The 27,758-nt window shown below is 38.7% G+C and overlaps 4 protein-coding genes across 6 annotated transcripts; 3 read left to right on the top strand and 1 right to left on the bottom strand.

Annotated features, from left to right (window-relative positions):
- Positions 1-352: 352 nt before the first annotated feature.
- On the top strand, positions 353-9,296 carry LOC114531684 (fibroblast growth factor 1-like). 2 transcript variants are annotated; one of them, XM_028553297.1, is made up of 4 exons: positions 353-1,292; positions 6,535-6,787; positions 8,587-8,690; positions 8,949-9,296. In XM_028553297.1, the coding sequence occupies exons 2-4, from the start codon at positions 6,538-6,540 to the stop codon at positions 9,183-9,185; spliced, it is 591 nt and encodes a 196-aa protein (XP_028409098.1). In that variant the 5' UTR covers positions 353-1,292; positions 6,535-6,537; the 3' UTR covers positions 9,186-9,296. The 2 variants fall into 2 exon arrangements, with proteins under 2 accessions (XP_028409098.1, XP_028409097.1); XM_028553296.1 differs by lacking the exon at positions 353-1,292 and adding an exon at positions 4,423-4,562.
- A 426-nt stretch (positions 9,297-9,722) lies between these two features.
- On the bottom strand, positions 9,723-14,060 carry LOC114531681 (phospholipase DDHD1-like). Its single transcript, XM_028553294.1, has 10 exons — positions 13,506-14,060; positions 12,919-13,046; positions 12,669-12,747; positions 12,269-12,539; positions 11,794-12,013; positions 11,213-11,608; positions 10,928-11,074; positions 10,614-10,822; positions 10,189-10,373; positions 9,723-10,088 (listed from the first exon to the last, which is right to left on the bottom strand). The coding sequence occupies exons 1-10, from the start codon at positions 13,849-13,851 to the stop codon at positions 9,934-9,936; spliced, it is 2,136 nt and encodes a 711-aa protein (XP_028409095.1). The 5' UTR covers positions 13,852-14,060; the 3' UTR covers positions 9,723-9,933.
- Positions 14,061-14,145: 85 nt separating this feature from the next.
- On the top strand, positions 14,146-19,487 carry LOC114531680 (THO complex subunit 5 homolog). Its single transcript, XM_028553293.1, has 21 exons — positions 14,146-14,555; positions 14,736-14,849; positions 14,954-15,051; positions 15,144-15,210; positions 15,311-15,384; positions 15,508-15,622; positions 15,830-15,912; positions 16,033-16,082; positions 16,304-16,372; positions 16,548-16,624; positions 16,743-16,848; positions 16,929-17,040; positions 17,139-17,240; positions 17,348-17,453; positions 17,626-17,737; positions 17,810-17,913; positions 18,182-18,269; positions 18,375-18,484; positions 18,570-18,662; positions 18,748-18,833; positions 18,983-19,487. The coding sequence occupies exons 1-21, from the start codon at positions 14,253-14,255 to the stop codon at positions 19,068-19,070; spliced, it is 2,157 nt and encodes a 718-aa protein (XP_028409094.1). The 5' UTR covers positions 14,146-14,252; the 3' UTR covers positions 19,071-19,487.
- A 234-nt stretch (positions 19,488-19,721) lies between these two features.
- On the top strand, positions 19,722-27,347 carry LOC114531659 (spore wall protein 2-like). 2 transcript variants are annotated; one of them, XM_028553278.1, is made up of 16 exons: positions 19,722-19,949; positions 20,817-21,530; positions 21,601-21,683; positions 21,768-21,873; positions 22,043-22,146; positions 22,475-22,910; positions 22,986-23,516; positions 23,680-23,846; positions 24,023-24,222; positions 24,360-24,413; positions 24,495-24,650; positions 24,975-25,022; positions 25,240-25,417; positions 25,811-25,853; positions 26,016-26,207; positions 26,676-27,347. In XM_028553278.1, exons 1-16 carry the CDS (start codon positions 19,893-19,895, stop codon positions 26,694-26,696), a joined length of 3,090 nt encoding a protein of 1,029 aa, XP_028409079.1. In that variant the 5' UTR covers positions 19,722-19,892; the 3' UTR covers positions 26,697-27,347. The 2 variants fall into 2 exon arrangements, with proteins under 2 accessions (XP_028409079.1, XP_028409078.1); XM_028553277.1 differs by having other exon boundaries at positions 22,983-23,516.
- The last annotated feature ends 411 nt before the right edge of the window (positions 27,348-27,758 follow it).

The following is a 27,758-nucleotide window of genomic DNA, read 5'->3' as shown; positions in this document are numbered from 1 at the left end:
AAAGTACAAATTCGTCTGGGGAAAGGTGGAAATATAATCTTTATATCTGCCTCTTTCCATGTCAACGAATTTTAGCTTAATATTCTTGTATGTTTGCATGGTGACATCAATAAGTAATTTAGCTTGTAGGAACACCACGTAAGTATTGACTGCAGTATTTAATATTAATATGCAGTATTAAATGCTGACGTGGTGTACCTACAAGCTAATGCAAACCTACAAGAATATAATTCAAAATTCGTTGACATGGAAACTTTACAATCCTGTAGAGGAGAATAATTGCCCGGGGTCTTTTTCTTAGAGTTGTGACGTTGATTAGAAGTCAATCTTTGCAGTCGTCTTTTATAAATAATCGTCTCTGAAAGATATACCAGTTTCTCATTGAAAGAATTCTGGGGATTCATTACTGACAATGACGTCAAAGTCTGCGCGATTTTTCCCACGTTTTTTGCTATCATCTCCGCCAACAAATCCGTGATTCATCTGTGCGTCAGTGGCTCAGTGCGCACGACAGCCTCATTTACGTTCAATTGAAGATTTCACCACGAATATTGTAAACATAGGAAAGGAATTTGATTATGAAATCTTTCAATTTTGAGGACTTTTCTCGTGAAGTGAAATACCTCAAGCCCGCGTGTTCAGGAAACGAAATCCTTCATATAGACGGCCAAATATAATTTGAGATTTTTTCTTTGAGAATATATCCGAAATATTTTCAGCACGTTTATACCAGAATTAATACCGATTACAAGGAAAGAAATGCCTGCTGCATATTTCAACGTCTGCGCACGATAGCTATATTTTATACGTTCTCGTCTGAGTCTGGCGGCTTTGAGCTCTGAGGAGTTAACATGGAACCCAATCTGAGAAGTTGAAAGATTTTTATTGGATTTGATGTGTTAAAGGCCGTCCACTGGCAACGAGCCCGAAGATTCGTAATCCAAACGTATCCCCAAGGAATCTTTGCAACCATTTCTCGCTGTGTAACGTTCTATCGCAGAGGAACTGATAATTACCAATGCAAGAGTAACCTCTGAAGGGGTCTGAGAAAAAAATACCCGACTTGCTCAGGGGAACTTCCGTTCACATAAGCCGTTCAATAAATCGAGCGTGTTGATTGTTGTTTCATTGCTTACCTTCACAGTCGCTGGTGTATACAGCATACAGCATCTTCAGGATCACTTTGGTTGGTTACACAGGCGGTTGCTGTATTAAAAACGTCGATCAGTAAACTCATTCCTAGCTCTTTGGCTCCAGTTTTGCCTTGAGGTATTCCGCCTATAGCTTTGGGTGTAAGTTTTCATTTTGTATTTAAACATTAGTTTAGTCTATAGAGAATGTTCTTGAAGATGACTGGTCCACTTCAAAACTAATGTTTGCAGGAAGTGTTGAATTACTGGATTATAAATTAAATATAGTGACTAGGGTGAAATGAAATAAACTTTCTTGATTTTCTTGTCTGTATTACTGTATACCATATTCTTCTATTTAAGTATAATCTAAGATGTAGTTGAATATTTTTGTGTATTTTATTCAACTTGACTTTGTTGAAGGGTTTAATTATTAGTGCATGGGCGTTGGTATGAAAAAAAATAATTTCCCAACAAAATCTGACAGAAATCTCGAAAGAAATATCAATCGTTAATTAAGATGTTAAGAGCAATCTTCTATATAGTCACCCTCAGCCCTTGTAGATAGCTTATGGAATTATGAAGTACAATACATGTACAGGCCGGGCATTTCTGATCCACATTAATGATATTATGATAAATACGTGTAAAACGACGGCATAAACACCGTCAACCGCCAAATCTCGCTGTTAACATTCAGCCAAAGCCGACTTCATATATACCCGACAAATTGTGTAAGTGTCAATTTGCTAAAGTGCGTAACTCTACACTATGTAAGCACTTATAACGATAAGAAATATCTGATTATCGTTAAGGAAAATAGCGGTCCTTATTTTAGCATGTACATAAAAATCTTGTACTTTTTTATTGCTCAAACATAGTCGATAATTGTAGTTTATTTTCTTGCTAATAGCGTCAACAATTTTCAATTTGACCTGCCAAAAATCCTGATAATTCAAGTATATATAGAGCTCGCCGGTGAGTTAACACGGTAAAGTATAACTAACAAAGATGCCCGTAGGATAAGTGTTATTTATGGTGTCAAAAAATTCTTGCTGTTTTTTACAGGATATCACGCCAGGCAAATTGCATATCAGACTATATATACGCTGTTGCATTTGGAACGCGCGATTTCCAAAGGCTGAGATATTTTAACCAATCACATTGCACGGTTCGACAACGGCTAAGCCAATCAGATTTAAGCTAGTCGCATGAAATCCGTTTGTAAGATTCTGCTTGCAGATAAACTATCTATGCTAGCGACATGCATGGCAATAACTCAAGGTGTATTTATCCTTTCAGAATATGTAGAAAAAACATTTACTTATTTTATGTGTTTGGAGTTTATATCAGTCTCTCATACTGAAACAACTATTTTATATTACATTACATTCTTGTGTTTCAATCGAGTTTTAATTTACTACCCTGATATGATTTTCATTTACATTTTAACAGTGTATACTTCACTTAGCCCCCGTAGATTTTTATTACCTTATAAACATCATAGAAAAATCAACTATAGACTAATTATTAATGACTGAATAAAATCGTCACCCTATATGAGGTTATATTCTTTTCTTCTCTACATGTAGTCAGCCCTAAAGCACTATCTGCCATAAAGTGTCAGTATCGTAGTTGTTACTTAAATACCACAAGCCACGCTGACAAATAGCCAGTATATACACAAGTCGTTTGAATGTATTTAGTGCAATGATGCAGCCGTGCTATTTACAAAGCAAACCAATATACTTTAGTTTTTACCTTGAATTCGATTGCATTAAGGCATTCATTTTAAAAGGCTAAACGCAAGATGTTTCAACAGGTCTTTTAAACTCTATGATATTTCAAAAAATATATAGAAATAGCTTAATGAAAATAGTCTATTTCCTTTGAAAAATATTTGCTTTGGCTGTCCCTCGTGCATGTAAACGATGTCAATTAATTTATACGACAGGCAAGTCTTCAATGTGTTTTGATAAGGAGAGGTGTTTTCGTAATATTTTAGGGCATTTTTTATTCATATTGTTTTCGTGGCTTTGTCACTTAGCCTGAAGCATTTCATCGAGTTTGTGGTAATATTTAACTGATCTCTTTCGTTCGTGACTGGCTCGAACCCACGCAGATGTATGACGAAAAACATTGAGGAGGCGGGAATACTTTTCCCAATAATTGCGTGTACTTTTGACGTGTATGTCCAGTGATAATATATGGTTAAATATATACCCTTTATAATGTCGATCAAGGGCTAATAAATCTTAAAACCATTTTGCGATATAGCGAGGTAGTGTTGCAGAATATTTATCATTTTAACATGATGTATTGTCTTAAAAATTCTCTCTGCGTATCCAGTTGTAATGAAGCTGCGTTTAATGTCTTATGCATAAAAAAATATCTTCATATATTTTTCTATGCTATAGGAAATTTATTTGATATTCAATGCAAGGAGTGAGGCTCAGGGAGCAATTTGATTCCCTCATTTTTTACCTCTCTGCCTGCCTTTCTGCATGTAGGACAAATAACAGCAGAGAAAATTATATAAAATTTCAGCATGAATGTATTTGGAAACAGCAAGTTTAGTTACTTTTGATGGATTGAATCGAGCCAGATTTTTTGAAACCATCACTCTAATAATAGCCATCTAAACACGAACGTTACTCATGCATAATGCGCATTGTAGATTTGTTAGGCAATGAGTTTCCGAAACGGCCAGTCATATCTTATTTGTTCATGTATTCATGAGTTGGCGAGATGAGTTTATAATCCAAACAATCTGTTCGCTTTAATCAAACCGTTTCGAAAGACTTCGGCGTTTTCGTTGCGTTTCCCGTTCCCCGTTGCTGACGCAGCATGTGTGCATCCCGTATTTCCCTATGCGCGCTTGTTTTGTCGCGCTTTTGGCGGAAATTTGCTGCGCCGTTTTCACGGCTCGACACAGAAAGACAAAACACTTTCAATGCATACCAGTGCAAAAACAAAGTCGACACAAATTAGAGCAATTCATCCAGGATTGTTTGCATTCAAAAGACAGGATGCTGATAGATCCATATAGCTTTTGAAATGATTATAATATAAATATTTGAGATCGTAAATTGCTGCATTAATCGTAGGACTTGATGTGAAAGTATTCGCTAAATTACCAGGCGTCGATAGTTGAACTAGGGAGGCGCAGGTTAATCTCAAACTGGACTTATCTTCGCGTGTGCGAACACAATTTGGAAATAGATCGTGGACCTCCCGAGACGAGATTGTTGTTTAAACGCATTTTAGTTCCGGAGGGCAGGTGTAACTGCCAGTGCATACCTTTCTTGACGCATCAATTACGAGTGAAGCAATTTGTAGACACTCTTGAGAACGGAATACGCGTGATCCGTCTCGCTGGAACGAAGGCGACAGTATTCGAGGAATATCAGTCCAGGCTGGCATCAAACTACGGTATAAGTTTTGCGCTTGTTAAATAAACCATAATATCACTTGATTAGTTTAGTGTATTCCTATAGTAAATTAAATGAGGTAAAGTATAAACTTAGAGATTATACTTGCAATACTGACAATGGTATTAAATTTAGCCATAGTGTAACGTCCTGTCCTCATAATGTACGGTGCTCATGCATATCAAATGTTTACTACGGTACTTTTGTACAGTTCAATTTTGAATACGTCTATCAGAGGAGGTTTATGAAATGCTATCGATACAAATAACAACCTTGTTTTTCTCATATATACAATATATAGTGTTTCACCCGTGTGTTAAAGTTCACTATAAAAGTCTATCTGCATTAAAACTAACCTGATGGCTAGTAGAATTTTCTCGAGTTACTTGGAGCTAATTGGTGTGATGCTCAGCGCTTTGTAACGCTTCTCCAATTGTGAGAATTTTATTCAAAATACCAGCGTCAGTCAGAGTGAGATGATGCCTGGCCATGCATTTATTCATTATTACTTACCTCCCCAATTTATACGGGAGCCAAGTTTCTAATCACCAACACTCGGATGTGAATTGTTGTCTTCGTTTAAATCAAATATGCTTTTAATGATGGTGGACATCCGCGATTAAACGTGCCATTCAATTCATTCATTGTACATACAACCGGTCATTCATACATTATTATGATGTGGTTTTGAGAATGATGGTCATTGGCGATTCATAACTACAATTCATGTGAACATTAGCGTGCCCTGATGACCTCAATAGTTGCTTAATATTCATCTAGCTTGACTGAAGGGATGCTTTTATGATGATCCTCATATAACGCGCGCGCGTTTAGGTGCTTCCCGATGGTAAACCGCAATGTTAAGTATCTTTTCCGGGTTTTGAAGGGACCTATGCGTCTGTTTTAGCGTTCGATTTAAGCTACGATAGTATTCATTCTACCCTCTGGTTAATTTTGTGAAAGGTTCTTTGTCAGGGACATGTAAGATCAAAGATTATGAATCTCATTTTGAAATCCGTGAGATTCGATTTATGCCCGTTTTGCGCTGTTCGTTTTCTTTAAGCGTGCGAATTGCGACACCGCTCTCGTCTGCAAAGTCAGTTAGGGCATGGTATAGCTATAATCTTCGGAGGATATTGCCTAGTTTTATCGCAATTTGTTATTCAGATTTCCTCTTGGCAAATTAAGATAGACGTTTTCTAATGTTGTTTAATTTTTCAACCCATCCTCCCGGCTAAATGCGCGCGTAGTTGATTGACATTTGGGGGAAATGAGTGGGAGAAACGTCTGAACAGGGTGAAAAGAAAGTCATGTCCTGTAACAACGAGAATAGTTAGTTTTGTCAATTTATGGCACTGATCTGATGAATAGAACAGTATAACTTACCTTACTTCACCTTACGTAACCTTATTTTACCTCCATTGTCATACCTAATTATCACCTTTTGTTCTGCCATATCTAGTCTTAAAGACCCCACCTCGTACTAACTTGTCTCGCCTCTTCATTTTTACCTAACTTAGTTTACCTTGTCTTACCTCACCACACCACACCTCACCACACCACACCTCATACCTCACCTTACCTCACCATACCTCACCACACCACATACCTCACCACACCACATACCTCACCTTACCACACCACACCTCACCTCACCTCATACCTCACCTCACCTCATACCTCACCTCACCTCATACCACACCACACCTCACCTCATCACACAACGTGTCACCTGCCTACTGTAATTTTCTACCCAAGACCATACCTATCTCTACTTTTCCCCACCCTATCTAACCTCCACCCAGCCTTTTAGCTCACCAAACTATAAATGACTACCTTCTTAACCAAACCAGCAATTTACCATATAACCTAACCACCTATTGCTCGCATACCCCCTCATAGAAATACTTTACAACAGCTCTACCCCGTTATATTTTCTATTTAACTGATCCATTTTTTCATCCATTCTGTAGAAAATGAAATTGACTCCAGGCTTCTTTATCTCAACTCAAATATTGCTATTACTCTTCACCGAGTGTATGCTGGTGAAAGGAGCTCAAACGTTACGAGCAAAGAGGTTGTCAAGAATACAACAAATAAGCATTCACAGAAAACACCCAACGAATCGAAAGAAAGTCGTGCTCATGTGTTTTAATAAGAACTATCTCGTAGTGGAAAAAGGAAGACTCAAAGGAACGGTTAATTCAAGCAAAGTAAAAGAATTTGGTGAGTTTTTGTGTATTTTCTGTTTGAAAAATTTGTTTGCTAATTTATATAGATAAAAAGTGATAACCCTGTAAGTCTCATAAGACTATATCAGTGATGAATTTATGATCAGATCGTCATGTTTTACTCCGGGAATAAACTGGTCCAAAACTACTTTCATATACTGGGTAGCTTTTAAACTGCATGTGCTCCCTAGAGGTTAAAATCAGCGTAATCTTTTTTTGGCCCAGTTTTGTTGCAGAGAAACTGAACTAAGCTCGCTGTTTTACAATTTATGGCAGTTTCAAAACGTCTGACTATAGTGGTCTAGAGCAACTCCAGTCAAAATATTTTTAATTCCATAAATGTCTCGCTCCGTAGAGTTAAATCTTTCCGGCTGCGTTATTTTTGCCACTGCTGGGAAACGTTTAATCGAAATAAGATTATTTGCGTAGGAATGATAATGTGTATAACAAATTTATCAAAAACGTCGCCATCCAGATCAAAATTGGTGCATTTCACGCCGTTAAAACATTGTGAAAACGTCGACCACGCTTACAGCTTTTCGGCCCATGACGATTTACTTGCATTTTACATGATCAACTGTATTCAACTTCAAAGGATTCTTTATTGCATGAATTCGCCTTCTACCACATGCATGTCTTTTAAAAGGCTTTTCCTTTATCTTGTCAGATTAGGGGCCTTCCCTTAGGTTATGGGTCCAACACTGCTGTGGGCTGGGCGTTTCTGAGTTCCGTACTTAAAAGCTTGCGTATATAATTATATCTCCCCTTTAACCTTTAAAGTTCCCCAGATCCAAAATATATCGTCTATCTCGACATTCCGACTTATATAGACTCTGCTTATACGAGTTTAGATTCCTACTGATTCTAAACTCTTCTCACACCCTGCTACAGTGTTACTGTTTGACAGAGTTGCCAATATGTATTATATATTTATAGTTAAGATGGTATAGCTTTCACACGCTCGGCTCAGTAAGGACTGCAATTATAACAGCAGTATCTTTTACACACAGTATGTAGCCCAGCTCTTCGAGAAATTACTATATTAGTTTCGGCTCTGGCTGCCTTGCGCCGTATAACATCTAAAACACAGTTGGTTGTCAGGGGTAGTGTTTACACAATCAAATAGGATTATTTAAATTGGACTTTAAATTGTCTGTAAACAGTTCATTTCGAGTGCCACCAAATGAATCTTATTTACCGCGTGAATGTTTTAGAGGATGAAAAAGAGGCGATGAATATTGATTTCACAGTTTTTTATAAAAATGCATGTGCAAAACTTGCATGTGTAAACAAAATCTGATTTCAATCCATGTTAATTGTAGATCTTTTTATGGGTAAAGAGGTTCCGTGAGGCGTGAGCGCTTTCATCACGATATATAACATGCGTTGAAATCCAATTTTTTCGCTTTTATATTTCTTTTCCTGAGCGCGTATTGTGTCCTCACTTTTCGCCCGCAAAAACAGCACAGTTTGTTTCCCCGCGAGCGTCGCTCATAATCAAAACAACAAACAGACAAAAACAATCAAATTCACAAAGAAACACAGCGAAAAGGGTCAAAGTGTTCGTGTTAACAATCGGAATTGTGTGAACTTTAATGTGTTTTTGATAGGATTATTGTCCATAGCACAGTTTGATTATCCGCAGTGTTCCCGTGCGCTTCGCAGAGACGCTGCATGCATGCTTATCCTGAACTATTTTTGGTCTACTTGAGATGGTGAGATTTAATGTCCGACAGAGGCCGAATTGAATTGCAGGCTTCGTGCTAATCGTTTTTCACGCGTTCTTTTCTGCAGGCAAATTCGAACTGCAGTCATTTGGCGTGGGGATTGTGAGAATTTTAAATATGAGGACGAGGAAATATATCGCATTCAATAAAGAAGGACGAGTGTACATGACGGTGAGTAGTCCAGTAAAAACAAACTACTTTGTATTTTATCTAATATTTACATGAATATATAGCTTTGTTCGAAAAAAAATGTTGCGTAATATCCTCTCGGCCTCTCTTCGAAAACGAAATTCGAAATGACGTTACAAAATGGCGTTGCAGAATAATTATTGAGTGGCGCGTCATAAGAGGTCTAGGGACTAGGCTGACAAGTAGCCAATCTTGTGTGTATAATCGCCTGACTAAATGTGACGATATTTTTTTTCTCAGCGTGGTAACACAAAAGACACTCTATTTCATGAAAGTCAGAGAAACAATCATTTTGTAACGTTCCATTCTCTCGAACTCCGTTCATTGGCAAACGGAGTCATGCGAAAATGGTTTTTAGCTCTCAAGAAAAATGGAAAGGTGAAGCGGCCTTCGAAAACGTTTGCGCGGCAAAGATCGACAGAGTTTCTTCCACGGGGCTGGGGTGGCTACAAAAGACAGTTAATGAGCTCGCGGTAATGCTACTGAACGGGCTGTATTTTCATCGTGAATACCCGACATTTTTGGTCGAGCAATAATAGACCCGGATTCCAAAATGAGATCCAAAATCTTCGTACGTGTGACAACGCTCATCGTGCACAAAGTAACCGAATGGGAAGGAAAGCAATTTAACAAAAGTTCGTATTAAAGGCAGGCTGACCCACTGATCTGCAATGGTAGAGCTGGATTGAGTTACTCGCCATTTACACTATGATTATTTTTGTCTGGTATTATGATATCTATTACCAAAAATAGGTAGAAACTTATTAGTTCATTGTTGATTTAAAGTGGCCGAGATAATGTCCAGTTGTATATTGCAGATCAGTGGATAGGGCTCGTGCTTTAGAAATGATGTAATTGGATATATGTAATGTAAGAAATAATTTATATTCGACATATAGCAAGGGTGACTTTACTACAAGATGGTAATAATCGATTGTACATACTAATAATATATTTAGCAAAACAATGTTGTTATAACAAACGAATATTAAAGATAAACTTGAGATACACTCATTCACTGACTTAGTGTCTTTCGATTTGATTGAACGCTTTCTGCAAACATCGATCGTTTTCCGGCCAAAAATGGCATGAGTAATGCTATCTGTGCTGCAGCTTGCTAGCGCGAAATTCGTGTTTTCCAACACGAAACTATTTTTACGGTACATCTTTCTGCGCGCAACTTTCCACAAAGCAGTGCTTTGTGTATATAAAAATCATCATGTTTTTACTGATCGTGATTCAACGCCTTGTCAGAGTATATTTGATGCAGCACAAAACGACAAAGGTCCTTTGAGTTCCAGTAGGATAGATGAGACGTTATCGCAGACCAATATTGTGTTCTGTTCTCAGATAAAGTGTAGTCGATTCTTCGCGATAGAACTGAAATAGCACAAGGTATAATCAATGACGTTAGTTCAGGTTCCTTCTGTAGTAATTTCTCCTAGGATTACATTCCTCCCCTCCCTGTCATCATTCGTACCTTGTTTCCGTTTTGTTGAATCAGCGTTTTCCTTATCCCCGTCGACTGCGTCTTGATCGCTGGCGTCAAAAGCGTTCGTGGTACTTCGTGAGAACATTCTTGAAAACCATCCACCGCTGGATACATCTTTCGTTGCATTGGTGGTATCTCCGCCGTCACATTGATCTGTGCTCGCTTGGGTTGGTCTGAAATGAAATACAGCAGGATGTTCCTTGAGATGGTTTTATTTATACTGGATAGCTCTATCAATTCTAAACTGTTCTTTCTAGAGGTCCAGTAAGGATCATCTCTTATTGATTGTATGAGTTTTAAACCTTCCTAAAAGTACAGTACCATCTCTTTTTGATACAGATAGTTCTTCTTGGAGGTTCAAAAACGCTTGATGACAAAGTTAGAGATCGAATTAAGCCCTAACAACCACCTACCCTGGTTTCGCGTTTCCTTCTGCCGCCTTTCCACCCTTTGGTTGACCTATCAAGGCATACACTAACCAGTTTCCAGTCCCTCCACTACTGTCTGGCTGCAAAATTTGCTCAGAGGAATCGTAGGTGTAGTTGGTCTCAGCGTGACCCTTGATATGCACAGGTTCTACGTTCGAGTAACGCTCGCGAAATAACGGTTCTAACCTGTACGCCTGAAAATGACAGTGTAAGTTTAAGTGAATTTCCCTAGAAGTTCGAAATAGTGGTAAGAACAGCATAATTCTCGTTGGATACCACGAGGTTATCAGCTTGCTTACCACTGGATCGCATTGGTCGTAAATATTGAACAACCTTTTGCAAACAATCTGGGGCATCACAGCCTTTTCCGTTTCCTCACCAGGACGAAATCCTCGTAGGGTGAAAAACACGGCCAATGGTGAGCCGATTAGAAAGCAGTTTGCAACCTAGCAATAAACACCGTAGAGATTACATTTAAGATTTTAAGTCGTAAAATATCAGCTTTAGGATGAAATGAGAACTACAGTTGGTATAGGATGTCACCACGTCTGCATGGTATTGGTCAGCGTAAACTACTCACAAACCTTAAAATGCAAAGCGTCTTTGGAACTTTGCCCATTGCTCAATCCTGACATTTGGTTGTGAAGTTTAAAGTCTAACTCTTCCAATCTTAATTGTGCTTGGGCCAGCTCGACATGTATGGGGTTGTTTTTGGAGTCACCAGGTCGTGGTGAATTCGAGTTCTCTAGATTCTCTTCCATCGAATTAAGATAGTTTATGCTGTCTGTGACAAATCTATTCTGCGTGCTTGCTTCTATATCTCGTAATCTCAAGTCCCATCTTTCTAATATGTCATATATTATGACACTTCCCAGTGAGTGTGCTATTATTGACACATTACCATTCTCTTGAAACGTAGGGTGCCGTGATAAAAACAGATTGTAGAGTTTATTTAACTCGTTTTTCACGAATCCAATAATCTGGAAATTGAATAGAACACAGTCATTTAACGGATAACACTTACTACTTCACTTCGACTTCAAGGAAGGACAGGTTAGAATTGGTGCAGTTATTCTTGCCTTAACACCAGTTGCACTGAGGATTCCCGTACAGGAAGATTAGCACATCAACCAAACATACAAAGGAAGTCAGCCTTAGTACCAACCTCTTCTCTATAGAAAGGACTTGTGTAGTACATGATGTCCATCATGCTGGTATTAATCACGTTTCTTACACCACGTACAGTATGCGGTGTCACAAGATCAATCACTCCCTCATCTAGCTTCAGTGAAGATCGCCACTCCACTGGGACAAATTCCACCCGTCCTTTCGAGTTTTCCTCCTTAAAGTATTTTTCAGCAATCTGCTTTGATCCATTGCGTAACCTAAACAAAAAGAAGAGAGTTTCTACCAATCACAAACACAAAATTTCTTGCAATTATTGCTTTTGTTGTGTATTTATTTAACTCTTTACTCTACTCTCCTGTACTCCCATCCACAATTTGGGCTGCAAGAGTTCATTTTTCCTGTCTGAACAGTGTGCTTGTTAGTCAGATCTTTTCTAGTTCATGCTATTCACTGCTAGGACAGTGCTTAGATGGTACTGAATTAGAAACTGTGATTGGATCCGACTGACTTACATATGGCAACACTCATTGATGCTGCTATTCATGAGTTGGCCAATTCCATGAATAACAAACACCAGGTGTGTCACATCAGCAGGGCAATCAGACACCCTGCATTCTGTGTGATAACCCCTATGCAAGGGCGTGGCATGGACGCCAGTAGAGCCACCAATCTTTTGTACCATTCCACGAAATATCTTTGAGGTCACTCCTTCACTATGTAACCACACCTCAGTAAGGTCTGTCCATTCCACATAGTAACCTGAGAGTTGTAGCGTACACAACACTGCAAGACATGGAAGTCAATGCTACTGAACAGAAGTGTTTAATTATTGACACAGCAATTGACTACCTAGCCAACCAACTGTCTAAACCGTCAGAATGAGCAACCTATTATATAATACAAAGGTTTTACCATTCTTGTTTTCTGTGTCATTAATGGTGGTTGAAGTATTTGATGAGTTATTTACATGTGGAACACCTGGATTTAAACCCTTGATAAGACAAAAAATAATGTTATATCTACTTTTACTGATAGGCCATAGCCAATCCAAAAAAATTGACATTCTAAATGTTACAGTAAACTTGCAAGACTATGTGTTTGATGGTTCACTCAAAATTAAACTATTAGCTATTTCTCATCAACTATATATAGTATTCTATACCATAGAATGCCACAGCATTTGATGAGATTGTTCAATAAGTTTTGCTTCTTCTTCAGTTATTGGAGTCCAATGGGTTTCACTAGCAGATCCCTTGAACCATGTACCCCGACATATTTCCAAGGGGTCAGCTGTAAAAGAAAACTCAAATTTGTACGCTCTCCTTAAAGAATACATGATAAAATCTTGTACTTCTAGTTCGTCAAATTTGTCATATCTGAAAGAATTTCCTATCAATAAGTAACCTATCATCATGCAGTGATGACCCGAAGGATCTACTGAAGATTTTAAATTGTTTAATTAGACTGTACACAGCAGACTTTGGGAATCTTGCTAATTTAAAAGTCACAGACTCACAGCTTTAATTTGCATAATCCCCATGCACACACAACTTTTTAAGCCTGCATGGTTTCCATTTCAATAATTGTAATTGCTGTGAACGAGTCGTTTTCACAGATGAGAAGTAGTCTGGGTGTAAATTTGTATTGCTTTGCTGTTTCACCTCGCATGTTTTGCTTATTAAAGGGGGAAGTTTGAGGGTGAATAAGTTAAAGTTTAATCAACTATATTTATAAATAAGGCCCCGAGACCTTTCCAATACACTGGCTTGCAAATTCGTTTCGCGACGTCGACATCATAAAGGCCACCAAGAACTGTACACACTTCGCAAAGATCTGGCGATGTTTTTAAATGACTTGACAGCTTGGCCTGACTCCGATAACACTGCTCAATTCTTAACGATTCCTGACCACAAAACGGTGACCACTTTTTGTCCTCAAAATAAAACCATCTCACGCGCTCTGCACGAATATTTGACAGTTCCTCGTAATGTTTGCGAACTGTGGAAGGCATGTCATTTGGCATCCTTTTTGGTGGAGGTGGTCTAGCGGGAGCGATTTTTGTACGTTTTGCTTGATTTGAAGTTGGATCATCCATGATGTAATCTCTTTGATATTAAATGTCCATCCTGTTATACACAGCTACAAACTGGCAAAATTCTTTGCAATTTAGCGGGAAACCCATGATGTTCAACTCAATTTAAAGCATCCTTTCGTTTTAGCACAGCATTTCATCTAAAACCAACAAAAAAGTGAAAATATTTCGATCAACAAAAAGAGGAATGCAAATAAAATATTTTTGTTATTGTGAGTTGATAAAAACTTGATGTAATTGGCATGTAGTTGATATGGGTGGGGATATTGGAGGATATAGGGATATATTGGGGAAGATGCTATGGTACTGAGGGATAACCAAAATTGCTGAAGACCAAGATGGCGGTGGCATTGTGTAGATTTTAAAGTCGTTTTTAGTGTTTTTTATATCAAAATAACTACATAATGAGAGCAAAAAGGTCGCGTACTTCGTCTGATGCAACGAGTTCATCACCTCAGCCTTCTAAGAAGCTTGTCAAAGCAAGCTCCACTACAGAAGATGAGTCAAAATCAACCCGAACTCGACCGGCATCGACTAGTTCAAGCTTGAACACAGGTGCTAGCAGTGGCAGCAGTAAGAACGCTCAATCTGAGGTTGTTAAAAGCCAATCTTTCAAGGATATGGAGAAGTATAGAAAGGCATGCCGAACTATAAAAAGCTTGTTTGAACAAATGAAAGTCCTCAAAGACCAAGGCGTTGAAAAAACAGTGAGTTTCTAAATTATAATTCTTGTACTTTTGCTTATTTGTTTGAAAGGAGACCAGATAGCTTCAAACTAATAATTTGTATAATGGATTTTGTTTTGATTGAGAGTGAAAAGATTGTGATTGTCTCGCTATATAACCAATGATAATTACACAAACCAATTGTTGGTTTTTATTCTTCAGGACCCTGGACTGAACAGTCTCCACATGCAATGTCTGCTGTCCTTTGTTTCTCTCAAGAAATGTAATCGCTCAACTCAGATACGAAATAAACAAGCACGAGAAAAAACACAGGAGGTTCTCATAATATATGTTAACATTCCCTGTGACTATTTTATGGGTGACAATTTAATACAGTGGAGAAAATATATATCTCACTTGTGTACCCAACTTGTTTCCAGGCAAAACAGGAAGTTGATAGTCTACATCTTCAGCTGCAAAATTTGCTTTATGAGATAACACATTTGAAGAAGGAAATTAATAAATGCCTACAGTTCAAGTAAGATAAAAAAGATGGCAACGACTTTGATGATTTTTGACACTTTGTAAGGCAATGTCTTTCATTGACATTGCTTCTTTCTTCATTCACAGATCAAAGGATCAGGAAATTGATTTAGTTTCCGAGGAGGAGTTTTGTAAAGAAAACGGAAAAAATATGGTAGGTCAGATTTGGATCAGATAGCATGTTTATATGTACAATTGGAATCACCGTTGACACTTTGTGTATTCATCTTTGGATCTCTATTCACACATCAAAGGATGAATTATTAACAGAAAGTTCACACGATCGTATGCTGTCAAGACTTGGCTGGGAACTACAGGAGAGAAAAAGGTTAGAGCCGGAGGTTTTTGTATTTTGTGGTAGTGCAGCCCATTCATTTAAATATTTGTGTACCTGCAGCATTTTTACTTACACAGAGGAATGTAAACTTAGTGTTGTGTGTATCAAATTTAGTTTAACAGGAAAGAAGCAAAATTATGTTGCTGAAAGAAAGATGATATCACAGGAAATTCAAACAAAGAAAGAGTTTCTGAACAGCTTGGAGCCACAACTCAAAACTATTCTTAAGGTATGGAATACTGTAGTGCTATTATGATTATCTTATTAGATAATGATTGTAGTTGACATAATGTAGTCAGAGAACAGTGAGATTTTGGAAACAATAAGAAGACGATGGAATATTCTAATCTCAGAATTTGATGACCAGATGACAAGCCAAGAGAGATGAGTGGAAGATTACATAAGTGGAAGTTAAGATTCTGTTTGCCTTATCTAGGCTACATCACCAATACAAGAATTCTTGGGTTTACGGTTAGAAAGCAAGAGACTTCAGTATCAGACTGCCAAGTATTTGCCAAGGTTTGGAAACTCAACTGACAGCTTGTATACAATAGCAAACTCTATGGAACTATAGTTCTTACGTTTTGAGAGTGGATATAGACACAGCAATAGTAATTGACCAAAACAAATTGATTTTAGGCCACTTTATGTCCTGTTTGTTCAATCAATGGCATACCAAGAAGCTTGTGGTGAGAAAATACTTTTTTGTGAATGATCTGATCACATTAACATCTAGTGAACTGAATTAAACTAGACTGACCTGATATCTTACAAGTGGAATGGAGTGAGCTGAGAGTGGACTAAAATCTGATGGACTGAACTTAACTACTTAGCAAATGTGATGGGCACTGGGCTTATTTTGAGCTGAAGTGAAGTGTACTGTATTATACCATCCTAATTTTTTATGTAGATCCTCATATGATAGTGGAGATTATTGGCGATGTTGAGGCAGCCAAGGCTGTGATTGAAGATAAACCAGGTACACTAAATCATCCAATAGTTTCAGCACTGGCAGTCTAGGTGTGATTCTCTGATTAATGTAGACCTTTTTCCCCCAAGGATTACAACGGAACATTTCTATAACTAAGCTCCATGTATATATGTAGTTGAATGCTGGTATTTTTTTGCCCATTTCCACAACACTCTTCTAACAGGTGTTGTTGATGTTGATTTTGATGAAAAAATTGAAAAGAACGAGGAAGATGAACCAGAGGCAGAGGAACAACCCAAGGTTCATTGATAAAACACAATACCAGCCCTGCATTTCACTGAACTTTGATTCCTCTAACTTGACTTCATAAAATTCTGCTTATGTTAGATATAAAAGAAACATGTTTCGATTGTTTTAGAAACGCCATCATCGCCGAACTACCGAGGAACTTTGCGGGGAAGAAAAAATTAAAACGGCCCTCAAAGAACACCCACTGCAGGTCCAGCTTGAGCTGATATGCAAAGGTCAGTGGTGAATGTTTTTTTACTGATATTGAAAGAGGAGATTATTGTCGAATTCACATTGATCTGTTTCAATTTTTCAGCCGAAGAGAAGTCGGTTTTGTTGTTCAGTTACATCCAATCTCTGAACATTGTCACGGTGACTGTTTCCATTTCTTCCACACAACCGGACAATTCTCCCGTATTTTCTGGAAGGTAAAAGCATTGTGATCACTGATATGTATATATTAAGGCTGGATGGAAGCAAATCCTACTAAATTTCACCATTCTCTTTTTTTCCCTCTTTTTCTTAGATCCTTGCTTTCCCCAGATTCCGTTCTCACGTGTCTCTTCCCCCAGGACTTTGGTGACGTCACGCCAAATCCAGCCAATCATTTTCAACTAAGCAATCTGGGGTAAGCCAATTGTAAAGATTTTTATTTTTCTACCTTCCTTTAAAGGCATGTTTGGTTTGGAAAATACTTCGGGGTGATGGTTTTGAACTCTCTACTATTTCCAACAGGGTCAGCGATGTTGCTTTTCCTAAGCTGAACATTGGTCATCCCTACATCTGGGTACAGAGAATATGCGGACTGGATTTTCCCTCATTGGACGTGAAAACAGATAAGGTTCATTGCCTTCCTATATTAAACAACTTTTATCTTATGCTTCGCGATCACTGACGTGACTGAACTCACAACGCAACTGGACTAACTTTTATTATTTCAAAAATATTTATTGGGATTCCTATGCTTGTAGTACATATCTCTAACCATATATACGTCCTCCTTTTCTCTAAAGGCTCAGGAGGTAGAACCTTCAGTCAGCGCCTCGCACATGGAGCGCACTATACAAGCCATTAAAGCGAGGGTATTGACTAGGATTTCTCTGCAAAGTCAATTTCATTCCTTGGGTAAGAAGATGTGCATTTTGCTGTTGATGAGCTGGGAAACAAAAAAGGTTCAAATTTGTTTGTGTTATTTAGAGTCCCTGAATATACAGTTAAGTGACGAGGGGAGACGTTTATTTCCTGTCAAGACTTTGAGCAAACTCGAATCATGGACACCGCAAACAATATCGGATTTTTCAGTAAGTATTGTACTTTGTTTTGGCTGCAGTCTTTTGTTTGAAGTTTGAGCATCTCAGTCGACCAAAGTGAGTTTTAATTCGACTAAAGCGAACTGAACTGGATTGAAATGAGCTGAACTACAGTAAACTGAAATGAACTGGGTTAAATAGACTGGATTGGATTGGACTGGATTGAAGTGGACTATACTGAACTAAACTGGGCTAAAATAAGCTGAACTCAACTTGATTAGACTGAACTAAACTGGATTCATTTCACACTATTTTACAGGAGTTACCGTTTGTCGACCATATCACACAACTTGAATCCATCTCCGAGAATGATCTGCTGTTTCTAGCAACATTTTTAAAAGACAAAGGTAATATATTCCCAGCTGTAGTGTTGGATTTCATTCTACTTGCTGCCTTGCTCCGTGTCAAAATTCCACTCTTGCTTGTGGACTACTTTGATTGTTTTCTTCCAGTGAAGCTGAAGGCTGCTGTCATCGTCCCTTGTGATTATCCCGTGCGGCCACCATTGTTCACGTTGGCAGTTTCAAACAACGGTTCCTACATCAAAAATGACTACATCAGGGTTTGTTTGCAATCTTTCATAATATGAACTTTGTGGTATGCACAGGGCTATCGCGTTTAAGAACCGTCGAATCGTTTATTTATAGGCGTTAGAAACGGAGGTGAACGTTTTCTACGAAGAGCTCTTTGCGGGAGATTGTAAAGATAATATACTTTCGAATCAATTGAGAAGGCTTCAGGTTTGGAGAATCGGCTTAAAATTTACATCGATTGATTGCTGAGCAAATATTTCTCATGGTTTCTTTAATGATGGGACTGTTTTAGATGTGTTTTGATGTTTACAATGATACCAACGCTGCAGGCGCCGAGGAATTGACGAATCATGAGTTTTTGATCTTGCGAACGAAACGGTAAGTACTTGGGGAAAGGTTTATTTTTATAATTTTCTTTTGATTTGCATGATTACATTACTATGACAATAGTATCTGGGCTGCTTGTCAGTTTCTAGAAAACCAAGTCCATATTTTTCGTGATCTACTACAGGTTGTCTATTTTCTAGGGGAAGAGACCGGGCCATGGCGTTGCAGTTTGATCAAAATCATCGCTGTTTTACACATCGATGTAAAGAGATAAACTCCTCATCGTAAACATGCTTCAACTTGGAAACAACATGCAGAGACATCACGACTCGTAACATAAAGAAGAAGTTGGACAATATTCAAGGTTGGGTCGTCTATGGAGAACTGCGTGTGCGTTGAGAACACGCATGGGTATCTTTTTAAAATAGAAGTAACTTTCACTGATTGTTTTAGACAGTCGCAGGGGTTTTTAATTGGTCAGTCTGGTGCTGTAAGGCAGGCAATTAATTTACTTGTTTTTAAAACAGCGCTTCCACAAGTTATTTCAGACGTTAGTATTGACTCCTGTCTCTATATTAGTGGCAATGTTGGAGAAAATTTCCTTCAGTTGTGGATGCTCTGTTTTAAAAAGTGTCAACATTACAAATTCTGAATAAGAAGATATTTTTCTCTGTAAAAGAGCAATCAAAATGTGTGTATTTCTAGTTTCTGTCGGCTAATCTCTATCAATCGATCTATTTTAATCGTCATGAAATGAACCATAATGGTGTCATCAGGGTAAAATATCGTTTTCAAGGTTTGTGTCTACTTTTAAAATGTTCATCTCGCAAAAATTTGAGCCTCATTTGACTTGATTTTCTTGATAATAATAATTTGCAAGTAAACTCCCCCTCTTTCGAAAGAGACTGTTCCCCTCCTGGTCGCATGTGAGTACGTGATGTCAGCGGTATTGGTATGTTGGTGCTACTTCATATAAGCGTAGTTTACCGTTGGCGTCTTAAAATTGCAAGTCAACAAAACTGGTAAAAAGACCACAGTAAAATAGTAAAATTCGGCCCCAAAACTGAAAAGTTAGCGTGAATTTGATAAAAGGAAAGACCTTCTTTTGTCATGAATTCACAGGAAGAAAAAAAAAGCGAGGCAGAAGCGGAAATACAACGAGAAACGGTAAGGAATGTTGCTTATTTGTCAATGTGATCACATGGTTCGAGCCAGCAATAAATATCTCCGACCTGTAAAAGATTGTATTATATTGTTGAATTGCTTTAACTCATTCGCAGTGGCAAAGTAAGAACTTCTAGGGGCCTTAATGTATTCAGTTATTATCAAGTGAGTTTTGGTGTAAGGCTGTAAGCAATATATTTGAGCCCAAATATGGAATACAATGGATACTTCTTACAATTTCTAAGTGGCTACAAGACTTTCTTTACCTTTCAAAATCGAATATTAGATATAGAGATTCCTTTCCCTGCATTTCACAGCTAAAAACCAGAACTCAATCAGAAGAGCATTAGCTTTATAGTAAAATAACATTACCGATAAAATATATTACCATATAGCCAGTATAAAGTAAAAAAAAAATTGCATTGCCCTGAACTCTACTTTGAAAAGCATTAAGGACCTCTGAAATGCCATATTTTAACTCTTAATTTTCATGAAGCAATTTGTCCTTATCCACTTTTTGAAAATATTTTTCCAATCCTGAATATTTTACAAATTCCAATAGAAAGGGAATGAATATTTGAGGTCAAATCAAATGTTTTATTAAGAAGCTTCATTGTATTGCTGTAGCCAATTAGCAATTTAGAATGATTGTTCACTAATTTGTTTGTGAATTTAATTTTATTATTTTTGTGGATTACTTTAAAAATTTGTTAATCAATAATGTGTCCTGATATTGTGTGCAAAACAACATGTTCAATTGTGAAAGTTCCTTGAATTTTACTTTTCCAGTCTTGCAAACCCCAGAATAGTTGTTAGTGATATTGATGCAAGGAAACTGAATGAATCCCATTGCACTGATTATATTAATAGGGAGATAATGGAGATAAGAACAGTGAAAAAAAGAATACGGAGAAAGATTTGGAAGTGAATGATGAGAAAAAGGAGACAGAGAAAATTAAGCCAAATGAAGTGGAAGATGATGACGAAGAGTTTGAGGATGCAAAAGATAGTCATGAAAATGGTGGAGAGGGTGTTGAGGATAAGGAAGGGGATGAGAATATTGGTGAAGAACAAGGAGGGCAACAGGAGGTGGATGATGGTGAAGATGAGGTAAGTGGGGATGGGGAGACAAGTGAAGATGAAGACAGCAATGATGATGAAGAAAGCGATGATGATGAAGAGGAGGATGAGGAGGGTGGAGATGAGGATGAGGAGGGTGAACATGAGGATGAGGAGGGTGACAATAAGGTGGGTGAAGATAAGGTGCATAAAGATGAGGTGGGTGAAGATGAAGTGGGTGAAGATGGTGATGAACACAAAGACTTGGGTGAAGATAATGTTGGAGGTGAAGAGGTGGGTGAAGTTAAAAAAGAGGCACAGGATGATGATAGAGAGGAGGGTGAGATATTGGATGATGATGGTGGTGAAGGGAAGGGCCAGGTAGGTGAGTTGGAGGAGGGTGAAATTGTGGATGATGATGAAGACGTGGTTGTTGAGGATGAAGAGGATGTTGATGAAGAAGGGAAGGCTATAAAGAAGAAAGAAAATGAGGAGGATGGTTGGAAAGAAGATGAAGAAGAAAAGGTTAGTTTGTCTTCATGGAAACAGACTTGTAAACTTCTTGTAAACAACATACATATTTAATATACCACAGAAAGAACCAGAGGAGAGAAATGTGACCAAAATGGGTTTCTGGTCTCATGATACACGCTTTAGCGAAGATTATGATGAAGCAAGGTACAGAATTTCTTTCAGTCTGAATGTGTTCTCCCTTACGCTCCTGTGATCAGCTGTGATATTAAATTATATTGTATAACACAGGACCAATGCTAGAAATAGAAAACTCTGGGACAAAACAGAAGTAAAATGGGCCCATGACCTCTATGTTGAAGATGACCAGAAACCAAAGACAAAGGAAGAGCTTGAGGTACATTGTGGAAAAGTTGTGTTGAGTTGAAATGCATAGTGATTGATCCTAGGGGGGGGGACAAGAGAGCCCCTCCCCCGACCGTTTCATGATTTTGTCTTTCAAATTTTGTTCCTCTATTTTTTAATGCGTTCCTCTATTTTTTAATGCCAATCAAATGTTTTCTCAGGATTCTGCTCGGTTCATTGACAATTTAAAGAACAGAGGAAGAGGTCGACGAGGTCAGAAACTGAGCGATTTTGTAAAAACAGACAACAAAGGACGCTTCGGGAGGTGAGTGAGTGTACTCGTGAATCTTTGAGAACCGTATTTGATACAATGTCTAAAGTTTTGGTTTTCAACTCCTCTGTAAATGACATTGACTTGAAATTTTTCTACCATGCACAAAATTGCATATACTCCAGTGTATAAATAGGTTAGGCTATTTTTCGCACCATTTTGAGTTCATTTTTGTATTAAGCCAGGAATTGTTAGGTATAAAAGATGCGGATTTTTGTGGCGACTTCAATAGTTCTCTTTAAATTCTAGATACCCTGTGCGCATTAATTCTCATCTGCGTATGGCTTCACTGTAGCTATTTCACCCCATTTTCTTTCTGTAGAAGGCGGAATGAGGGACAGCGGAATGAAGACGGAGGAGAGGGTAACGACCGCAGAAGAAATACCGGGCGAAGAGACTACGATAGTTTTAAAGATGGCGCTCAGAGACGTCGCGAGTTTGAAAGAGAGAACAAGGAAGACTGGAATGAGGAGTCCGGTGAAAGAAGAAACGAGGGTGACCGAAGACGGGATGATGGAGGAGAGGGCTCACAGCGGGATCGAAGGCGTAATGAGGGTAGCGATAGGGATAGAAGGGGACGCTATGATGATAGGCGTGAGGACGTCGAGGGATCGCGCAATCGTGGTGGAGACAAAGACAGGGAGACTCGAGGAGACAGAGGATTCGATAGGAACAAAAAGGGACAGAACAGAGACAGAGGATTCGATAGGGACAATAGAGGACAGAACAGGGATAGACAGCGTGAAGATGGCAACAAGGTAAATTACAATGACTAACAAATGAATTTGGCGACCAAAAAACGGCTATTTCACATGATATTTATCTCTCAACAGGGTGAAGGCAGGATCAACCGTGACACCAGGGAACATGACACAAGGGACCGGCAACGAGACGATAGGAGGGATCAAAGGGATAACAGAGGATTCGATCGGGACAATAGGAGACGTGACAGAGGTAGACAAGGAGATGGTGAAGGGTTCAACCGTGACTCAAAGGGACGGGACAGGGATACAAGAGGACAAGGTTTTGGGAACCGGGAAGAAAGGGGTGGTAATGAGAGACGGAATGAGAGACAGGGGGCGAACAACAACGAAAAAGCGACAGCAAAAAAAGAGACAGGCTTTGGTAGACCAGGTAACAAAAGGCAGGAAGAAACTGAGGAGAACTGGGAAGAGGAAACGAATGAAGAAGTAAGGAATGAAGATCAGAATGAAAGAAATGAAAAACAAACGAGGGATCGAAGACTTCGCGACAACGAGGAACGATCACAAAGACGTGATCCCGAAAACAGACCGGCAAGAAACGAAAGGTCCCCGAAGGAACGACGACAAGAAGGCGAGCAGGAAGATCGCAGAAACAGAAAGGTTTGTTGAGCATCAGTTCCATGGTTTTCATAAATAGAAAAAATCATTATTCTGCCAATATTTCCATCATTCCAACCTTCGTACAACCTGCCCCGGTACTTCACCATTACTGCACTGCCTGATAGCGGAGATGAGACTGAAGTGTTGATTTTTATCCTTTCAGCCTCGTTCTCGTGAAGATGAGGGCGACAGACGAGGAAGAGACAGCAGGGAAGAGAGAGATGGTAAAAAGAGAGAGAGAAACGTTGCTGATGAGAAAAACGATAATGAAAACGAAGAAAGGAAAAAGACTGAAGAAAAAAGAGCTGGCGATGATCAAAAGCCTGAAAGGTAAGAAGCGGTTACGTCTTTTGCATTCCTAGCTTTCGCATATTTTAACCCTGATATACGGCAGTTGTTCGGTAATTCTAAAAGTCATTTGGTTTGCTGGTTAATTTTTATGCAACCGGCCTGAGGTCTCTCGCTACGAAACATGTTTTGTGAGAACTCGTATTTGTTTATCGTAGGGACGCGGACGACGCCTCGGAGGGAAGAAGTACGAGAAAGTGGAGCGAGATGAGAAACAAAGCCAAAGGACGGGGAAAGCCGCTGACCAAGGCCAAGAAAACTGCGGCTGACTTCGCGCGGGAAGCGGAATTGGAGAGGCGGAAAAGCGTAGAGCTGGCGGACGAGGAAGCGCCCGATGTGGAATCGGGAAGATTTTCTAGTAAGGTTTTCTCTGCTATACTTCATGAGCATAGAGTTTATATAATCGGTTACCTGTGCGCGGGTATATTGTCTACCTAACATCACCCTGCGTTCAAAATGGCGGGTAAAGTGTTAAGACTTTTTTTTCCTTTGCAGATGCCCAGAGCGATGATGAGGGAAATGCTGGCGAAGTGTTGGAGAGTAAAGAACGTAAGTATTTAGACACCCGGTCGATGAAATCATGGCGAACAGCCCTCAGTTAACACATTGCGATTGCGATTTCTCGTTTAGAAGAGGTATCTGAGCCTGCGGCTGTTTCCAGCGGTCGTAAGCGTTACTCTGCTCAACGTCAAAAGCCCGTGATGACAACGGCCGTCGAGACACCATTACAACCTGTCGTTGAGTCATCACCCAGAGAACAGCAGATAATCTATGTTACACCACAAGGTGAGACTAGTGCAGTGTTTTAATATAACCCATGCAGCAGCGTGGTTGCGTCTTCAAACAACTTCGCATCAACATTCAAATGTGGTACCACAACACTGTCTAAATGGACAAAAAAACACTTCTCGACTGTTCAACGGGGGTTTTCGCCAGGAGAGTTAATATAAAAGTTAGTTAGTTCATCCAACTCTCCTGATGAAGATCCTTAGGGTCGAAACGTGTCTATTTTACACTATATGTCATTCAGGGGTATTTCAATAAACCACAGTGAGCCAGCTGTAACTTGAACGGAAAAACTGACTCTAAACTTTTTCTAAATATCTCAAGGCTATCCTCCGATGTATTACGCACAGCAACCAACCCTTCAAACGCAAGGTATGTTTGTCTTCTTTTTTATCTTCCTCGCCTGTAGTTTTGTTCCGTGCTACACTGTACCTTCTCAACAAAATTAGACAGCCAGAATGCCTTTAGCGAACAATCAACATTTCTAAAAGAAATTGCCATTGAAGCCTTTCAAAGAAGAGTATGTAGTGTAAACAGCTGTAACTGTAAACAATCATTTCATTCATATACAATTATTTTCCATTTGCAGAAATCAATCCAGCGATGTTACGACCCATTTTGCTTCAAAACGGCCACTATGCTATGGCACCTCCGTCAAACGCCCCTACCGGAGAATTTGTACATAGTATACCCATGCAGGCCGGACAATATGACCATGCACAGAACTTCACTGATCCCAATACAGGCATGGTTTATACCTCTCAACAGTAAGTGTAAACCTCCTCACAGCACTATCATGAAGACTGCATACGTTCATTTCTTCTGGACAGTAAGGATCATCTCTTATTGATCCAGTGTTACTACAGGAGGAAACCTGCATAATAGCTCTATCAGTTCTAAATTGTTCTTCCTAGACGTCCAGTAAGGATCATCTCTTATTGATCCAGTGTTAATACAGGGGGAAACCTAAACTAAACTAACTTTATTTATACTGGATAGCTCTACCAGTTCTAAACTGTTTTTCCTAGAGGTCCAGTAAGGATCATCTCTTATTGATCCAGTGTTACTACAGGAGGAAACCTAAACTGAATGAACTATGTTTTTATTTATACTACTTAGCTCTATTAGTTCTAACGTGACTGTACTCTGTTATCATTTAGATTTCCAATGATTCCGAATTTACCGCCTTTCATGCCACAACAGGTATCTTTGATGAAACCTTTTTTAACGAATCATAAACAATATTCCCTATTAGAACGAGTGTTGAAGTTCCAGCAAGTAAAACATTCCACTTGTGCTTTCCCAAAATCAATGAACTGTTATTAGAATCACGTGTATATATTTAATTAATATGTTTATTTAAAGGTCTTTCCGTCTGAAGTGGCGCCACCGGGGGGATATTACCAGCAAAACATGCCGGCACCTCCACGACAAGGCAGCCCAGGTCAACCTATACAGCCCATGCAACCGGTACAACAGGTTTTAGTGGAACCTGCTAAAACGAGTTCAGCAAGAAAAAGAACTGCAGCGATTCCTATAAAATCACCTGAAGTAGAGGTATGCTTGAGTTACTCTGTAAGAAAAGCTTGATATCAGTCTTAGAGGATCGTTTTAACAGACAGGAAGGTCTTCGCCAGGTCTTTAGCTAAGGAAAGACCGTTTATTGCCATTTATTTAGACAGTTGAAAAATGATAACCAATGTTTCCTTCTCGTATAGTCATACAGCGCAAGAGGCAGAGGCCTTTGCCGGATCTCCAGGTAGAGCAGTTTAGAAATGATATAGGAATGTCCAATATGAATGTGTTTGGTATGGATATAGTTCAGATTTTTCATTCAGTGACACAGAAACAACACAACGTTACTTTCTGAACTGTCAAGAATATTCCTGAATGTTAATTAAAACGTGATGGTATAAATTTCGATCATTCTTAGTTCAGATCCACGAAGACTCTACATTCCCGGCTAGTGAAGGATCGTAAAAGTATATTTCATTTGTAATAAATGATTTCTCCTTTTCTTTATAGGCCGTCCAGGCAAACAACTGAAGTTATAAACTGAAATTGCATTACCACAATATTGAATTCATCTATAGTTTTCATTGATTTTACCCGGTTTGTTTTAATATTCTGGGAAACTTTTATCTTTCCTACGGCTTCACGAGGTTTTTCTAGAAACATATTTTCAACTTTTGTATTTAAATTTTAATATAATAATCCCGAGAGATCGACTTGTAAAAGAAAAAGGTAATTTTACTCACGATCGTTAACTGCGAACATGATCCAGGTTGCCCGAGATAAAACAAGGAACGTGAAATATTTTGATGTATTGAAATAAATAAAATGCATCATTCTGCCAGTGTAGTAGTCATTATGACAATAGATATTGCCTTTTTGGTCTCATAAGCACTAATTCTAATACTTCAAAATCATTTACGCTTTTTAAATCTCGGGTGACTGGGATCATGGCGACAGACCCCGGAAAATCTCCATTGTCTGCGGTCTTTGTGGGCACATAATTTTTAGAACGTCAGAATGAAGTAATTATCCGATTCTTAGCAGTATTGGGAACCATCATTTCTTGCATTTGACGCTAACATTAACGGAGAATTTGTAGACGTGTACTTCAGTGTAAATATATTATTACGTGACGTACTTTCATACACCAAATCTCATACGAGTTATGATATACTTGATGTTGTTTGTGAGTAATTTTGACTCTTTTGATGTGGTGACAATTAGACCCAACGTGACAGAACCAGTAACCAGCAGAAACTGTTAATAACCAGTACTAAGCACAGCCAACATTGACAGTGGATGAATACCACCAACAGCGAACAGTTACCACCTGGTACTATACGAACAGCCAAAAACAAGTCCCAAACAGAAGTAACCATGAACCAATCAAGAACAACCATGCAGTTGCAATAAACAGTAAAAAAGCGACTAGGAACTGAGGCACAACTTTAGTCGACCTTAAGACACTCCTATTTCTGCCTTAACAACAATTCTATTCCTAGGCGAATTGTTGAGACAAGTTGATCAAGAAAAATCTTAAAAAAAAAGAAGTCAAACTGCATCAGTTTGGTTAACAAAAAAGAACCAACAACA

This window comes from Dendronephthya gigantea, unplaced genomic scaffold, assembly GCF_004324835.1.
Source record: "Dendronephthya gigantea isolate DGI-Jeju-01 unplaced genomic scaffold, DenGig_1.0 000073F, whole genome shotgun sequence".
NCBI lineage: Eukaryota > Metazoa > Cnidaria > Anthozoa > Malacalcyonacea > Nephtheidae > Dendronephthya > Dendronephthya gigantea.
This window is presented reverse-complemented; position numbering and strand designations above follow the sequence as displayed.

What these genes read in the sequence shown, in the direction of transcription:
- LOC114531680 (XM_028553293.1), top strand. Translation starts at nt 14,253, where the DNA reads ATGAGAGCAAAAAGGTCGCGTACTTCGTCTGATGCAACGAGTTCATCA. An exon ending in CACGAGAAAAAACACAGGAG is followed by an intron (nt 14,850 to 14,953) that starts GTTCTCATAATA and finishes ACTTGTTTCCAG; the next exon opens with GCAAAACAGGAAGTTGATAG. An exon ending in ACTGCCAAGTATTTGCCAAG is followed by an intron (nt 15,913 to 16,032) that starts GTTTGGAAACTC and finishes AATTGATTTTAG; the next exon opens with GCCACTTTATGTCCTGTTTG.
- LOC114531659 (XM_028553277.1), top strand. Translation starts at nt 19,893, where the DNA reads ATGAATTCACAGGAAGAAAAAAAAAGCGAGGCAGAAGCGGAAATACAA. An exon ending in GATGATCAAAAGCCTGAAAG is followed by an intron (nt 23,847 to 24,022) that starts GTAAGAAGCGGT and finishes TGTTTATCGTAG; the next exon opens with GGACGCGGACGACGCCTCGG. An exon ending in TAAAATCACCTGAAGTAGAG is followed by an intron (nt 26,208 to 26,675) that starts GTATGCTTGAGT and finishes TTTTCTTTATAG; the next exon opens with GCCGTCCAGGCAAACAACTG.
- LOC114531681 (XM_028553294.1), bottom strand. Translation starts at nt 13,851, where the DNA reads ATGGATGATCCAACTTCAAATCAAGCAAAACGTACAAAAATCGCTCCC. An exon ending in TGACACAGAAAACAAGAATG is followed by an intron (nt 12,540 to 12,668) that starts GTAAAACCTTTG and finishes CATGTCTTGCAG; the next exon opens with TGTTGTGTACGCTACAACTC. An exon ending in AAGACGCTTTGCATTTTAAG is followed by an intron (nt 11,075 to 11,212) that starts GTTTGTGAGTAG and finishes GTTTATTGCTAG; the next exon opens with GTTGCAAACTGCTTTCTAAT.
- LOC114531684 (XM_028553297.1), top strand. Translation starts at nt 6,538, where the DNA reads ATGAAATTGACTCCAGGCTTCTTTATCTCAACTCAAATATTGCTATTA. An exon ending in AAGCAAAGTAAAAGAATTTG is followed by an intron (nt 6,788 to 8,586) that starts GTGAGTTTTTGT and finishes TCTTTTCTGCAG; the next exon opens with GCAAATTCGAACTGCAGTCA. An exon ending in AAGGACGAGTGTACATGACG is followed by an intron (nt 8,691 to 8,948) that starts GTGAGTAGTCCA and finishes TTTTTTTCTCAG; the next exon opens with CGTGGTAACACAAAAGACAC.